The sequence below is a fragment of the Haplochromis burtoni genome, unplaced genomic scaffold, assembly GCF_018398535.1.
Source record: "Haplochromis burtoni strain Fernald_Lab_line unplaced genomic scaffold, NCSU_Asbu1 Contig_49, whole genome shotgun sequence".
NCBI classification, from domain to species: Eukaryota; Metazoa; Chordata; class Actinopteri; order Cichliformes; family Cichlidae; genus Haplochromis; species Haplochromis burtoni.
The window spans coordinates 1,809,658-1,827,025 of record NW_024582410.1 but is presented as its reverse complement, the minus strand read 5'-3'; the positions used below and the strand labels follow the sequence as shown (position 1 = coordinate 1,827,025).

At 38.8% G+C, this 17,368-nt stretch overlaps 1 protein-coding gene across 6 annotated transcripts in view; it reads left to right on the top strand.

Moving 5' to 3' along the window:
- The first annotated feature begins 596 nt into the window (after window positions 1–596).
- Window positions 597–17,368, top strand: part of zmp:0000000711 (TUB like protein 3) — a 26,347-nt gene continuing 9,575 nt past the window's right edge. For 2 of the 6 annotated variants that reach the window (XM_042220487.1, XM_005923536.3), the window contains exon 1: window positions 15,412–15,782. In XM_042220487.1, the coding sequence (XP_042076421.1) occupies window positions 15,774–15,782 (9 nt within the window). In that variant the 5' untranslated portion in view covers window positions 15,412–15,773. Of the gene's footprint in view, window positions 699–4,096; window positions 4,160–6,617; window positions 6,713–10,779; window positions 10,822–14,067; window positions 14,120–15,411; window positions 15,783–17,368 lie in introns of those variants that run through there. The other 4 variants (XM_005923532.3, XM_005923530.3, XM_005923531.3 and 1 more) reach the window with 4 other exon arrangements.

Sequence of the window (17,368 nt, the reverse complement as noted above, 5' to 3'; positions counted from 1 at the left end):
GACGTCACACTAAAAGTGTTGACCCTAAAAAAGCTGCTGATTCCTGGATGCATCCCTTCTGAAACGAAAGATGAGCATCAGCAGGTGAAATAAGTGTTTAACAGTTACAGTGACACAACCGTTCAAAGACTTTCCCAGAAACCACTGAAAAACACTAGTTTCCATTTATGTTACATGGTAGATGCCAGACCTGTAACTTGCAGGTTTGTGAGTAGTTAGATATACCATTAATTCAGACTACCTCACAGCAGTGTTAACGTGTTCCACAAAAACATACTTTGACCCACATTTAGTTTGCAGTAAAGTTATATTGCTATAATTGCAGTTGGGTTGGATTGGACAGGTGGAAATTTAGCTGGATGTTTTTCTTCTAAAACTTTAGATTTGTGACAAATCATTGCTAATTCATTCGTATACATTACTTGCATTTATATAAACTTATATTTATACAGGTTTTTATTTATATAAAATGAAAAATCAAACCCCTCCTACAGTCAAGGCATGCACTCCCCCTTTCTGTAGAATGTCCACCAATCAACTTCCCCCTAAGTAACTGGTAAGCCAATAGCAACCCCTGTCTTTAGTGTGCTCGGTAACTAAGGACTGAGCAACTGAGTTCTTCCCAACCACAAAAGTGCTATGCCTCCTGAGGATCTTCCTTAGCAACCGTGGACAAACATGAGTTACTACAGCATAAGGTGAGAATTAAACCTAACGCAGTTTGTACGTTGTGTCCTTACTTTTTCCCTTTGGTGAACTGGGGAATGGGGAGGTAACCGCTGGGATTAGCGCTTTCCGTGAGGCGAAAAACTTAGCTGTCGCCCACAACTTTTATAACAGAGAGCTGCATACAGATAGAGACTGGGCTCAGGCAACTAGCGTTAGCTAGTAACAGGCTAGCTTTAACATTCCACAGCTGGCGTGTGAGCACAAGGAGCAGTTAACGGTGTAGTCCCCCCCCCCATCTTTTTATTTTATTTATTTTTTCGTTTCGATGACTGTTACAGGGCGAATGGCGAGATAACGGTCGTTGTATTTCAGGACTTGTGCTGTGCACAAACCGCACAGCAGAAAGGGGCAACCGTTTTGTTTTAATGTTACCATTGCTTGCTTATAAATGTAGCCATACTCCCTCCGATGAATAAAATAGTTCCGAAACCCATCATTTGTCGCATCTCGTTTGTCTTTAGTTAAATGCCCACGTACAGTGTAATAAACACTTATTTATTTATTTATTAAAGCCGCAGACAATCCTTTTGTTATACACAAACACATTTCTTTATTTCAAATAGCATTTGCGTTAGATATTTGCCTCATACATAACGCCATAGATATTTCAAATTTGGATATAGCAAGACTAGATGGATTCCAAATAGTGTGTTTTGCTGTATAAAATGCTTTAGATCCTGTATCTAAAGAGAGGTACTCAGCCACTTCAGAGCACTCACTAGGTTTAGGTGAGTGCTCTGGAAAAAAAAACACACTGTATATCATGTCTGAACATGCCTCTTCGTAGTCTCTGGTTTTATGTAAAAAGCATTCATGTCAGCGTGTGTTTATCCTCACCTCCCAAATGAGTAAATAGATAAATATCTGGATAAGTAAGCCAGTTACTGAATGCAAAACATAGATTTACAAACAGTCACACAAAATTCGCCTGGGCATAATGTACTGCATGTAACCCCCCTCCCCATACACACACAGAGTGTAAAACGGCGCTGTGTTAATGGAAGCTGCTTTACACGGTTTTAAGAACTGGAGCAGAGATTCGTCCTTCATTTTTGTTGGGAGATAATTATCACAGTCGCCCACCCACCCTTTCCTGTTATAGAGGCAGTCACATTATTTGATTTAATCAGTTTGTAGATTAGTTCTGTCACCTAAGGCTTAAACTTAGTGATAGATAATTTTTATTAGTTACAGTGACATTGAAACGAGAACTTTTTTGTCTGCGTTTTGTTTTTAAATTGACTATTTTGCTGCAAACAAGTATTGACAGAGAAATGGTCTCTACATGGTATCAGTTAGTCTTGGTCTGTTGACTTGGAATAACTCCCATCCTGTTCATGTTTTTTCCCCAGATGTGGAACAAGTACTGTGTTTTTGGAAATCTCAGGGCCTTTCTAACTGTGTCAGCTTAGTAATGTGAACCACTTTGAACACATTCCTGATTAGCACACCACTTGGAATGCACACTTTATCAGTGTTGAAAAGAAATGGATAAAGGGCTTCTCACAAATGCCATGCAATTTAAAATATATTTATATATATATATTATTAGTATTATTATTCTTTGATGCAGTGAATGCTGTGTCCTTCGTATTTCTTCAGTGACTGCTGAGTCACTTGGCAGCTTGGAGTAGTTACAAATCCCAGAGTCTCCATGCAGAGCTGACACATTTGCAGAATGACAGTTTTCATAACAGTATCACCATTGTAATGTTTCAAGTGCTGATAACATGAGTGTAGCGTTATAAGTGCGAGGCTGGTGGAGTTTTGTTATTTGTCGCACTGCACAAACAGTGCCAGGCTAGTGCTTAGCAGAGATTTTCAAAGTTTTGACGACAGCTTGCCTGCTTAGGGAGCTAGCACAGAAAATGCACACATCAAACCCTAGTGTAGTTACTGTGTGTGTTCAGATAATGGTGCTTTATTGTCATTTATGTAGTGAGGTTGCTGTAATATTTCTTAAAACCAGCTTTATTTGTATATTTTAGGAACCAGCATGAGTATTTGTATCGGAAACCTAGGGGTTTTAATTTGGATAATGTCTTTAGGAAAATGTTCTATTTGTCTTTTATTGAGTCTGTTTTAACTTTTTCTTCAATCTGCTGGTTTGGGTCTCTTAGCTTGAAGAACAAGAAAAGGTTGGAGCATGTTATTCAATTGTGTAGTAAAGTGGCAGGTATAAAGCTAGATGATCTGCCCTCCTGGAGGCAGCGCAGCAGAATTGAAGGGAGAAAAAATTCGGGTGATAGCACACATCCTGTGTTTTCAGAGTGTCAGCTGTTGACTTAAGGGAGGAGGTATTCTTTGCCTAATTGCAGAACAAATAGATTTAAATAGATTTGCTCCTACCACTATTCATTTTTAAAATTCTATGATGTGATTTGTGTTTTTCTTGGCACATCTTGGCTGGCTACAAAGCAAATTGCCCCTCGGGGATACTAAAGTTGATCTTGATCAGCCACTATCTTTGGTGTTACTGAATTCTCCTTTAGATTTCTATTCATTGTTGGATTGTCTGAATACCATTTCTGCCTCCTGTAATATCTCTGGAAATACTCTCTTGGTATTTATTTGTGCTGCAACTTAAGGAGTGATGAATGAATGAAATGTACACTTTCCTTGTTCATAAAATCTCACAATTTTCTATCCCTGTTGTTCTATCCCAGTGTGCACACAAACCAAAATTTCAGTGCGTAGAGGCAAAACTGCCTCTGTGTAATCTGACATGTCATCAGTTCTTGTAGCTTGCCATCACCAGTGTGTGAATGTGTGTGTGAATGGGTGGGTGACTGGATGTGTAAAGTGCTTTGGGGTCCTTAGGGAGTAGTAAAGCGCTATACAAATACAGGCCATTTACCATTCTTCTTTAGATTGTATATTTGATGTCCTTTTTGCAGCATCTATACATAACAGGATACTCTATTAGCTTTTACTGCTTTTCCATTCATCAACTACTTTCATACAACAACAAAAAAACCCATAAAAAACAAATATTTCTCAGAGGAGAAATATTTATTATTATATATATTATTAGATTTCCCAGGGCTTCCTTAGTTTAGCATTAACCAGAGTCTCCCAGCAGATCATATGACTTACTCAGGATGAAGGCTATTTACTTCCCAGGTAGCCTTTGCTGTACTTTTTTCTCCCTTTTCTCTCTCTAGTGGTGGGTCACCTGCACTGTTTTTAATTGTGGGTTAATTCACACAAGAATTTGATCAGCCTTTATAATTACTAAAGTTTTTTTTTTAAGGAAAAATGAGTACAAATTAGTACAAAGTACTGATGCAGTAATCTAAGAGTTAATTCATAACTGTGTGTGAAATATATTGCAATAATAATTTGTGCTCTATGTAAAATCCTACAGGAACACTGGAACTAGCCCCACAGCACACACAGTGGGCCTCCACACATCATTTGAGAATAGCAGGTGAGCCCCTGTGTTTACACTCAGTGGACTGTGGGGTAGAGTGTTATGTATAACCTGAGGTAAAATGAAACCCCTTTTGAGGACCACAAGTGTTAGCATGGAATCTTCAGCTTAAAGTTAATTATAGCTAACTTTTTTTCTGAATATTTCCTGTTGGAAACTAAAGTTAGTCCTACAAAGACTCTTTTATACCTATTGTGTCTAAATTTTCTTTGTATGATTCAGTAACATTCAGTAGCTTGTGAAAATGTGGAATCATTGAGGAGGAATGTCTTGGGATGAGGTTTGGACTTTGACTAGGCCATTGCAACACCTTGATTCTTTTCTTTGTCAGTGATTCTGTTGTAGTTTTTGTTGCTGTGCTTAAGACCATTGTTCTGTTGCAATACTCAGTTTTAGACAAGGTTAACTATCAGGCAGATGGCCTCAGATTTCACTCTAAAATATAGAGGAGCTCATGGTTGATTCAGTGACTCCAAGGTGTCCAGGTGGCAACAAAACAAGCCCAAATCATCACTGTCAGTTGGTATGACAGTTGGTATGAGGTGTTTTGTGTTTGGCTTTCACTGCGTTATGGCCAGACATCTGTGCTTCGGTCTCGTCTATTCATTGTTCCAGAAGTTTTGTGGTTTGTTCAGATGCCACTTTGCAAACCTTAACCATGTTGCCATCTTCATTTTACAGAAAAGAGGCTTTCTTCTGTGTAATCTGTCCAAACAACCCAGAGTTGTTTAGTCTTTTTCTAATTATATTGGAACTTGGGATCTTTGCAGTTTCTCTGAGCATATGGTGAAATTGCTAGGATATCCACTCCTGGAAAAATTGCAATATTGTGTTAAGACACACCTGAATGCTCCAGACCAGCAAACTGCTAAAACCTCTGATTTTATAGTCAAACTTGCTGATGATTATTATGGTCGTGTTCTTATATAATACTTTTCTACTGTAACTGAGCACGCAACATGCTATATACAATTACAATATTACTGCTTCCAGTAATGCTCCCAGCAATGCATAAATTCCTTTGAAACATTTCCTTTCCAACCTGCTGCCTGCATCATATAATGTGTGCAGTTCTGCACGAGCAGTTGGGGTGATATTGAAGTTAGTACGCCATCTTAGTTGAACATTGTTATAAATCAATCAATTAAAAAAATTCTCTACAAGGATAGCGGTTAACCTCTGCAACTGCAAGAACGACTTGTGGTCCAGTTGTGATTTACTGTGGCTGTCCAGTGAATTCCAAATGGCCCAGCTGGCAGGCGTAGTCCACTCGGTTTCTCATGCATTTAGAGACTAAAGTAGCATTTCTGGTTTTTGTAAGCTATACACTTTTTTGTTGTTGAATAGTACAGCACTGCAAGCAGTCAACTAAATTAATAAATATATCTGTATTCGTCATTCTTTGTTGATTATGAAGAATTAGCGCTAATGGACATGAGTTTGCTTTTTTTTGTTTGTTGCCTAAATAAAGTAAAACATAATTGTGAAAGAGTCAAAAGGGGACTGTGTCACTTGGCATCCCAAGGGTAGCTTATTTCCATTATTTGTTTTGACTTCAATAATTACTCCCACGGGTGAATGATTCCCCTGCTTATCATGAGTTAACGTATTTGCGAGTTTACTGCTCTCTCTCTAAGAACAAACATACACAATACATGCCTCATTTTCTGTCTGATTTTTATTTTGTCTCTCTCTTCCAAATAGCCTCAGGAAAAACAAATGTCAGCTTCTGGTCGCCTAGCAACCACACAAAGGTCCTCCCACTGTATCTGTTTTTAGATGTTGTAATCTATAGGTTTAATTTTATTCAGATAACTTTCTTAAAACTGTGTATGCTTCTCAGTTCCACAATGAAAAATGTAATCTTAGAGTGATCCAGGAAGGTAGTTTGGGAATTAGTTTTGACAAGATTTGGACTATTTAAGGCTCAACACAGTCTCACTGTTGCATAGCTCAGAATTGCAGTCTGGTTTCATACTATATGTGCAGTGGCCCCCCTATGAGTCAGAGAAAATGAGCCAAATGCAAGTGCTGACTTTCTCAGTAGTTAGTGGACGGTATTGTGGGAACTTAGTGATAGCAACCTTTAAAGAGTGACTTTATATCTAAAATATAATCAGGCTAAAACAACTTACCCTAGTGCTCTTTCAGACTATATGTTTTCAGTTCTGTCTCTGCCGGATCTTTTGCAGTACTCTGACATTCAAAACTGTCACTTCCATACCTATCCCTAGCTGGATCCTTGCGCATTGCCTCAAGTGTGAAGTCATGGTAACAGCACTAAGCCTCACAACCTCAGAGTACCTCAGCAGTGGTAGCTGTCACTCCCATGGGTGGGACATCTACTCTTTCTCAGTGACACACTAGCAGAGATCTTGGAGTCTGTAGGCTTACAAATGGGTAGAACTGAGCAGTAAAGCAAGACCCCGAGTGTAAATGAAGATTTTTGTTATAGAAAAGAGACATTTGGACTGGCATTCCTGAAGCTGCATCCATGGACACTGTAAAGACCGAGGGATCTCAGCCTGCCTACAGTCGCTGGTCATACAGGTAGTTGCACATAATGGCACGCGTACATGCAGTATGTTTTGATCTCAGTAGTAGAGTTTTTTTCAGAATATACATTCTTGTGTGCTCTTTAAGACTTGTGGTTTCTTTCTTTAAGCAAGACAGCTGCCTCCTGCATTAAAACAGATGCAGTTAAAGAAACTTTTGCTTTAATTCTCCTAGCAGGATAGTCTTTTTAGAAATAAGGAATTACAGAGTTGCCTGTGTTAGGATTGAGGTCAGCATTACTATCTTTCTTCAGGTCGCTGAATGACTCAATGTTCTTCTCGCTCATGTTTCTGCCACCATGTCGTTACTTATTCAGAGCATCAGGCTGTGACTGTGTGCTGTAACCAGAGTTGGTAACTTGCGTGTGTGTCCAGCCCGTTTAGAGTGTGTGTGTGTTAGTGTCTGCTCTTGGTAGGTTAATTCAAGCACATCCATGTAAGTAAGGATGTGCTTGGGGTATTCATCCAGTTAAATGTTTCCTCTTAGGATTTTATTTTATAAATACTCATCAGTTTCTAGTCTGTTTTAAGGAGTCTACATAAACCATATTCTCAGTTTTGAGGCTGTGGTGATTGAGACTAGAGATTTAATTTGAATTTACTAATCTTTAATTCCTTTGATTTTGAAATTGATCTGAGAAGGCTGTAATCATAATACATCTGTACATCTGCTCTTTGCTTCTTGTTTAGTTATCATTCCAAGATTCTGTAGCTTTGAGTTATCATTATTCCATTTCAAATTCGAGTCCTGAAAACCAATTGAAGGGGATTCCTCCCTGATAGTATTCAGAGATGCTCATAATATATATAGAAAAAGTTTTGCTCTATGACAGGTAATCACTCACTGATGTCCAAAATAGTCGCTGGCAAAAATAACTATAGTTAGAAATTTTCAAAAAGCCATTATTATTGTTACAGCCCAACCAGGGCTGATAATATTGTTCAATATTAGCTATTTGCTGATCTGTCGGTATCTGCATTTAAAATGTCCGATAAATGAAAATTAAAAACGTAAAGAAGAGAGAGGGAAAAAACACGTTTGAACCATGGTATAAGTGTTGATGTTCCAGAGTTTGTCCACCAGAAGGCACTGTACAACTTCCCTTTTGGCAATAAATGCTTTTGGAAACAGCTGATCCTGGAAGACTCATTCAGAGCATAAACTAAATAAATAAAAAATAAATAAACAACCAAACTTACAAATATTTGGGAACTGCTTTGTGTGTCTCAAAGAAAAATATATATTAGAATATTGAATTTTTCGGTCACCAAATATTGGTATTGATATCGGTCTTAAAATGAGTCAGCTCTAATTATTAGCATTGATTTTAGTATTTAGTATGATTTAGTATTTAGTTGCTGCATTTCTGCAGGTGCTTTTTCTGTTGCTCAGATATTAATGTTAAATACAATCAGTCGTGTTTTTAGTGAAAAACAAGAAGGACAATTATATTTAACCTTAATATGTTTATTATGCTTTATCGATCAGAGAGTCTAGTTTGACAATCTTGTAAAATGTATGAACAAAAAGTTGTATGAACCTAATATGTTTTGCATGGCCAGAGAAACCGTAGCTCTCGATAACCCAGGACAACCTTGCTGTGAGGTAATAGTGCTAATGTCTCAGGCACCTGCTTCTATGCATGTATCAATTTTAGTTCTTCCTGATTATAAACTGGTGCAAGAGCAAGTGGATGAATGGGTGGATGGATGGATGGATGGATATTTTTGGGGTATGTTTTACTAGAATTAAGCATTAAACCATTATCAGCCCTCATTTTATGGAGTACCCTCTCTTAAGTTCAAAGCTGAATTGCCTGAATTAAGTCACACTCATCCAACTTTCAAATTAACATTTAAAGTGGCAGAGTGGAAAGCTTTTAATTAAAATGAACAACACACAAAACAGATCATGGTCTGATAATACTCTTGTGGCTTTAATACCAAACATTTCTGGTCAGCTTTTCCTTTTTTTATATCCTGAACCAGCAGCAGAGTTATGGACAGTTATCACAGTTAAATTAATAGCTTTCAATTATTTAAAACATCAACATTGTGCAACTTATTTATATATTTCCTACATAGAATTTATCAGAGGCATAAGTACTTAAATTTTGCACAGCTCAGCTGCAATTACGTGCTTTGGTAGGCTCCTCCCTTTGTCAGTCTGTGAATCTTTACAGCAGAGTGCTAAAGTCCTCCAATTACAGTGAGGCTCAAGAACACACTGCAGGTTTTTAATCAATGCTGGTGGAAGTGTGCTGTTGACAGAGCAAGAATCTCCATGGTTACCTTGGACTGACACACAAGGAAGGGACAACAGTGGCGCGTCCTTCTCTTGTCACCAAAGCTGTGACGGACTAATGAAGAGGCGATCGCTTACTGCTGTGATGAGGCACCATGTAACTGTGTTTGTGTGTATGCACATGTCCATATTTACCAAGAACATAAAGAGACAGGAGAGTTTGGGTATTTTTGAGCCAGCAGGACCTTTTCTGTCATTTTACAACTGTATTTATTCATTCTGGAAGATTTATTTGATGTTATTATCTTTATCAGTAGCATCTCATTATCATATTGAAAAACTGAGACATACCTTTGAAGTTGCACTTCTTTTTCTTCTATTAATTGGGATTAGATGGACAGCTTAATTTCTTTCTACTGACACAAAAGCAAGAAGGTCCTGAGTTCAATTCCACCATCAGGCCGGGGTCTTTCTGTGAGGAGTTTGCATGTTCTCCCCGTGTTTGCGTGGGTTCTCTCCGGGTACTCCGGCTTCCTCCCACTGTCCAAAGACATGCACTTAGTGGGGATAGGTTAATTGGTTAATCCAAATTGCCCATAGGTGTGAATGTGAGTGCGAACTGTTGTCTGTCTCTGTGTGTTGGCCCTGCGACAGACTGGCGAACTGTCCAGGGTGTACCCCGCCTCTCGCCCTATGACAGCTGGGATAGGCTCCAGCGCCCCCCGCGACCCTGAACAGGATAAGCGGATGCGAATGGATGGATGGATGGATGGATGACACAAAAGGGAGTATTTTTGGTTTGGCCCACTTAACATCAAAGCAGCTGTAAAATTACATCCCTGCTTTAAAACATATATTGTTTTTATGTTTGTTATTCTTTCCAAACCACAATTGAATCAATAAAACCATACTTAAAGGTGGAGGGTTTTTTTTTTATATCCCACACAATTTTTAATTCTTTCAACCAAAGGACCAGCGAGTTCATACCATGGCAAACCATTCAGTTCAATTGAATTTCAATTCAGTTTTATTTATATAGCACCAAGTCACAACAACGGTCACCTCAAGGCACTATAAATTGTAAAGTATAGACCCGACAACAGGGATGTCAAACTCATTTCAATTCAATTCAATTTTATTTATATAGTGCCAAATCACAACAACAGTCGCATTTAACATCAAGTGCCTCCTTCACATTTTCCAAAGTAGTCCGGAGGGCTGGATTGGTCTTTGATGAGCTGATTTGCTCCCCTGGGCCTTATATTTGATACCCCTGCCCTAAAATAATAGGCTTGTATGTCCTTCCATCCAAGTGTCTATCCACAATTCAAGAATCACCGTTCCTCCTACAATATCGGCCAGAATTTAATCGAAGTTGCACACAGTGATGGATTTTCATCCAAACTGTCCTCAAGGTCAAAGTCACATTTGTCATTATATGAGCACTTTTGCTTTTTCCTGTTTTCATAGCATAACTTTTAAGTACATGTCTTACAGTTTCTAAAAAAAAATTCATTCATTTCAGTGTGAGCGAGATTTCGTCCTGGATTTGACTGTTTGTGAGTGTCCTTGGCTTCTCAGTGAATTTCTATTCTCAAACAGCCAACCAGTGACAAGGAAACATTTTACTTTCTTTCTGTTCTTCACACATTATATGAACCCCTGAATCGTGATGAATCGTGAGCCAGATGAGCCACTACATCGTTATGACATTGACATTATGGTTTTCCTATTTGGTGTTGTCTCTAAACTTGTTTCACTCTTTTGTTTATTTTCCATATGTCCCATGCGTCTGGCGGTATGATTTTTTCCCAAAGACCTTCCAGTTCTGCCAGCTTCTCGTCTAACACAACAGCCAGGTATGCACCTACACACTCCAAAAAATTTAACTCCAGTTGCAGTACCTGAAAATGACAAACTGAATAATGCACTTAAAACCTTAGTGCAGAACTGTTATATTTCAGACAGCCATCAATTAAAGAATGATCTTCTTGTGTGAGGGGCCTAGGTTTGATTCCGGTGTGGACCCTTTCCTGTGTGTCATTCCCTTTTGCTCTCTTCCTACTTTCATCTGTACGCTTACCTGTCCCTGTCCAATATAGACTAAGGAAATGCCCCCAAAATATTAAAAAATATGGAAGTCTTTCACTTGGTTTGCATTTCTTAAAGTGAATCATTAATGTGATTTAAAGGGTATATTTGTTATGTTTGTTTTTTGCCATATTTGTTATTTAGGGGCTAGAATATTAAAACTCTTTATATGCAGGCGTACTTGTTGTTCTTAGAGAATTTAAAAGGAGAATGGGAGGCAGAGCCTTAAGTTTTCAGGCCCCTCTTCTATGGAACCAGCTCTCAGTTTGGATTTGGGAGACAGACACTAATAGTAAAATACAGTAGCCACTGTGATCACAGGTGTATCTACTCTGTGACAGGCCCCAAGATACCTGTTGCTTTGTACTAGAGCAAACTCAGCTTCTCAACATTCTCTCCCTCCCCGTCTCCAATAGACATACACAGAGACTGTAAGTGCAAAAATAATAACATATAACAGTAATCAGTGATATCATTAGTATCACCCTGGTCAACAACACAGTCAGAAGTTGAAGGATGGACACGTTTATCTAAGCTTATGCTATAAACACTGCCTTCATCCACTAGGCTACCATAAGCCCCAAACAGATTTAGACATAAAGACAGCTGTAATGTCTATAAGCATGGAGCAAACAAGAGTCCACAGGTCCTCACTGATTGACTGGAGGGGTCACCTTGCCAGACAAACACATTCATTCATAGAATTACCATTTCCGATGGGTCAGCTTCTAGATAAACAAAAACACAAACTGAATTCTGATTTAAGCTGCTAAGATTAGGCTTAAAACTTTCCATTTTGCTAAAGCATATAGTTAGGGCTGGATCAGGTGACCCTGAATCCTCCCTTAGTTATGCTGCAATAGGTGTAGGCTGCTGGGGGGTTCCCATGATGCATTGAGTGTTTCTTCTTCAGTCACCTTTCTCACTCAATGTGTTAATGGACCTCTCTGCACTTGTTGGATTATTGTTATTATCTCTATATCTCTTCCACAGCATGTCTTTTAGCCTGTCTTCCTGCTCTCACCCCAACCGGTTGCAGCAGATGGCCCCGCCCCTCCCTGAGCCTGGTTCTGCCGGAGGTTTCTTCCTGTTAAAAGGGAGTTTTTCCTTCCCACTGTCGCCAAAGTGCTTGCTCATAGGGGGTCATATGATTATTTTCTCTGTATGTATTATAGTAGGGTCTACCTTACAATATAAAGCACCTTGAGGCGACTGTTGTTGTGATTTGGTGCTGTATAAATTAAATTGAATTGAATTTATTTTATATAATTCAAAAAGCTCTGTGAAAGCCTTCAGCTGTTCTTAAAACACCACAGCGAGAGAACTAACAGGCACTAGAAGGGGAGATAGCTACCCTTTCCTGACTCTAGTTCTGCTGGAGATGTGTCCCTTTTAAAAATATTTTTTTTCTTTCCACTGATATGCCAGCTCATAGGGGTTCATCTGATTGTTAGGTTGTAGGTTCAGTCTTTACCTTAATGGATAAAGTGCCTTGAGGTGTCTATTGTAAAACTGAATTAACTCTCTTTACTACTTATGGTTTCTCTCTTGGCTACAAAAAATGTTTTAATCTCTTGCTACTGCCTTTATCAGAGCAGTCATGTTCTAATGTGTTCAAGCAGTGCATTAGGCTCTTAGGCACACACTATTCTGCCAAATTACTTTAGGGGTATTACACTGTACCAATGGAAAAAAAAATGTGTTTTAAGAAACTATTAGGAAAACTGAGCTGCTGTAGAGAGTGTCTTTAGCAATTAACCAGATAGTGCCTTGTAGCATGGAAACAACATTATTAATGGAAAAGTTCAGTGAACGGTAAACATTTTAATTAGAGCTGTTTATGCCATACTTTGATCCTTGGGTACGGTTACATTAGGTGGAGAATTTGTAAATCTGAGGCTCTTTGGTAAAAGCCTCTTTAGGATGACTAATTAACAACGTGTCCCAGGTCCCACTGTTAGTTCATTTGAAGAAATGACTTGGGAAATTAAAAACTAAAATCATCTCCCATTCTCCAGCCCTCCTCTCTATCACTACAACCTGTGCTCAGTTGCCATAATAACCTGCTGTGGAGCCCTTTGATTCATTCGTGATAATATGACACACTTGGGCAAGATGACTAATTTTGACACTATGTAGCAAGGTACTATTCTTGCTGGCTGTTTGGGAACATATGATGTGTTAATAGTAAGACGTATTAAAGTCTTCTAAATGGATTTCATGCACTATGATGTCAGCCAACATTGGGCTTGAGATTCATAAGCAGCATGTGTCCTCACTTACAATCAACTCATAAATGTGTAAAGGATGTGAGAGTGACTAAAAGAGGTGTAACAGAGAGTCAGGATAAGCTTTTTGGATATCTGATGAGCTTACGTGGCTCATTTCTGCCAAGCAGAGCATGAGATATTTAAAGATTTACTCGACAGGAAACATTCAAGTTCATGAGGATGGGAGTCACACATTACATCATATTATTGGTTTTAGGTGTGTGTTTGATGGAGAGATAGTCGTGCTGTCGTAGGTCTCTGACTCCGACTTGAGAAAGCCAACTGCTGCTCTCTCTTCACTGTAGCTTAGCAACATTTGCCTGGTCCCTTCAGATAGGTGTCCAAGGTAAATGCCCACAGGCCCCACACTGTAAGGGCTTCTCTCAGCTAGAGCGTTGTGTTGTTTCTTTTTCTTCTTCCCTCTCTGTTTCTTAAAAAAAAAAAAAAACTAAACAAGACATGCATAATTAGAGAGTGAGTCATGTCATGTTTCAACAGTAAGCAGAAGATCAGTGTTTTTCCCTTTGTCCCTCTCCCTTGGAGTTATTTTTCAACGCTACTCTTTTCAAGATGGGTGCTTAAGATTTTAGATGTGCTGTCTTTCACTAAAATTACTAAAGTATCTGTAATTCATTAGAGAAAGCTATCAGTCCAACTGTAGTAATGCCCTCTACTGGCTAGATAAGAAAATGCAATTTTTGTTGAAAAAATGTGTCTTTATATTGCTTCTCCTTTTCTCTGCAGTGGTGTTGAAAATGACAGCAGCAGTCTTATGCAACAGAAGCTGGAAAAACAGGTGGGAAACAAAACATTTTCTACAACTGAACAGCACAGGTTTTCAAAGATCCTGCTTTTGATGTTCTATTTCTCAAAATTTGTGGCATTTCTGCTCTTTTGTAATTGTACTTTCAAAGAGCATCTGTTGAAGCTCATGTGCTCAAATGAGTCTAATGCAGAAGTTCAACTCACACATAGATTTTAGTTTGAGGGTTAACCTCTGGTGCTTTTCTAAACATCTGGTAAGATTTTGCAGGGTAATTAAGGGGCCTGGCTTGTGTTCTGCTCTGGTCACCACGGGCTCCTTATGGTTGGCAAGAATGGTTAAAGCAAAATACATTTTATTAAATAATGTTGTTGGATTGAAAACCTCCTCTGTTTTTTGGCTTTACTGTTATAATGCTGGGTCATGAAACTGTGACACCTCTATCCTTCCCTAATGAACCACTAAACCACAGATTCACGGATGTTCAAATTTATGTCTAAATTGCTTTGAAATGCATAGTTTTCACGTTTAAAAAAAAGCACAGTTTGAATGAGAGATTTTAATAGACATCTATAATACAACTAGATATTGTTTTGAAGATGCAAATTGTTTTTCTAAATGTAGTATTCAATTGACATTTAATTTGTGTATGCAATGACTAAAATGAGAGACCGACAAGCATTTACTCCCAGTGCACAGACTTATATTAGCAGACAGTTAGTCAAATTGTGTCTGTGGTAATGGTGGTGGGTGGGTGGAGGGGGGAATGTTCATTATGGGTTACATGGTAAGACAGTTAAAAGTTAATGTTCCTGCATGCAGAGTGATCTCCTGAAACCTTGCTGTAGAGCTGTGGTGTAGCGCTTTAAGCTGGAAGCCTTACTCCAGTATCTCACATTAGGCAGAAGGAAAACAGGGGAGAAGGGTAGGGGGCTCAGATTGGAGACTTCAAAGAGAGAGGCGGATTTATTGTGAGGCGCCTGGCTGTGTGTGTGTTTGTGTGTGTGTGTGTGTGTGTGTGTGTGTGTGTGTTTCAGGGTCTCATTGTGGCTGACTTGTGCTGCACGCTTTCAGCTGAGTTCAAACACACTCTCTCCCTCTCTCTCTCTCTCTCTCTCTCTCTCTCTCTCTCTCTCTCTCTCTCTCTCTCGTCTTCTGCTCTTAGATAACTCACAAGAATAAACAAACATACACAGTAGAGATCAGCTTTGAAAAATTAAATCATAATTACATTTTATATTTATTTATATGATGAGTGTGAAGCGCACTGAAGAAGCTGTACACCTCCCAGCCCCCCCCTCTCTCTCTTTTCTCTCTCTCTCGCTCTCTCTTTCCTTTCTTTCTGTGCTCTCTCGCTCACCCTATCTCTCTCCTGCTCGAGCACTAATGATTGCTGATTCAGTTAGCAACGGTGACTGCCTGTACATACAGACACACATACACACACCCGCGTACAGACACACACAAGCTTGGTATTTGGCTTGTGTTAGAGGAGCACATAGGGCAGTGGAACAGGTTGACAGTTTACTGACTCTTAAACTGAGCTCCAGAAGAGGAAATAAGGACATGGCGACAGAGTCATGCCCACCAGGAGTGCTTCTTTTAGGGGGAGAACACATCGTCATCTGACTTAAAGAGAAGTGGAATCTTCTTTATTCTTTAGAAAACTTGTTAACTTTTAATATCAATGGAACGGGTTCGTAACTTCTTCTTTTTCTTCTTCTGATGCATTTTCTAGTTTATTTGTCTTTTAGATCAGGACTTGTTTGTGAGACGCAGGTGTGAGGCTGTTGCTTTCGTAGACTCAAAGTTTTTTAATCAGTACTGCCAGTGAGAGAAAAAAATTTAGTTATCTCTCCCTAACAGTACTTCAACTTCTCTTTTCAGTAGAGGGTTTGCATGGCCTCTTTTCATCATGTAAATATAAATGTACATTATATCTAAATCAGTGTCTTTTAACCCACGTTCTTTGCTCGGTTCTTTCCGGTGTTTTGGGTCACATAGGAAGGATTGTGAAAACCTGAATGAAGTCACATCCTGTGTTGAAAATGCCAAGTACTCACGCTATACAAAAGAATTGAATATTACAATGGGTTGGCTTAAAATAGCTCGATGGAAGACAAAACAAACTGCTCAGACTAATCTTAGGCTGGGAGTACATGTGCAGCAACTTTTGAAGTTAAAGCTGTGGTTTGCCTCAAATCGGTAGTCAGTGTCTTAATGAAGAGGAATTATTGTGCAATGTGAAATCTGGTAGCATTCCCACTTTCATTCATTACACCAGACCTAATTATGTTCATTATGATAATGTTGCATTATGTTTTATTCATTTGTCTCCTTTTATGTATAGCAATAAAGGGAGAACACAGATCTGCTCTTTCTTTGAAATGATAACGACTGGGTCCAGCTCTTGGATTTTTCATATGCGAAAGAGTAAAAAAACAAATGCTTCCAGTACCAATTCTTTCTTAAAGTTTGCTTTTTGGGGAAAAAAAAAAGGGGGGGGGGGGAAAGGGAAAAAGAAAGAAGAAAAAAAAAGTTTGCTTTTTGGATGTTTTTCATGTTCACTGTAGGATAAGAAGATTTGATTTTCTCTTTTTAAAAAACAAAAAACAAAAACATTAATCCACTTTGTCTAATATAACTTGCAACAACGGCTAGTGAAAATGATTTCCTCGAGTGTTAGAATGACTGAAGTCTAAAAAGCTTTTTGGTCTGCCAAATATGAGACAAGGCTTCTCGGTCTCTCCCAGCTGACTGAACACTAAACAGGAATTGTTGTTGTGCATTTGGTGCGCTAATTAATGTGCTTGCATAATCCATCGCCTGCTCTGGCCACAGTGGGTTTTAGGGCAAGTGGATACAACATGAACATAGTCAGTTTTCTATCCTTACTGAAACTACAGTGCAAATGATTGTGGACTAATTTCACTACCTAGAGGTTACACCTGTTCTGAGTAATCAGTCGAAAGAAACCTCATCTCAGTGATGATGTTCGAAGCAGCTAATTACTTTATCAGACCCTTGTTATGTTCTTACGTTGGGCATTCTTCAGTTCACCAAACTACAGAACATTACTGTAAGCTTTCACAGCCCCCATTATTTTATTTTTTTTATTTTGGTTGTTGTGTTTTATTATGGGCTTATTTTTTATTTAGTCTGCCTTTTGGCATCAGTATTAAGTCAGGTCACAGTGGGGAGGGTGAATACAACATGAACGTCAGTTTTCTACCCTTACTGAAACTGAGTTGTGTACTGCATTACATATAGTTTTTGTAGTGC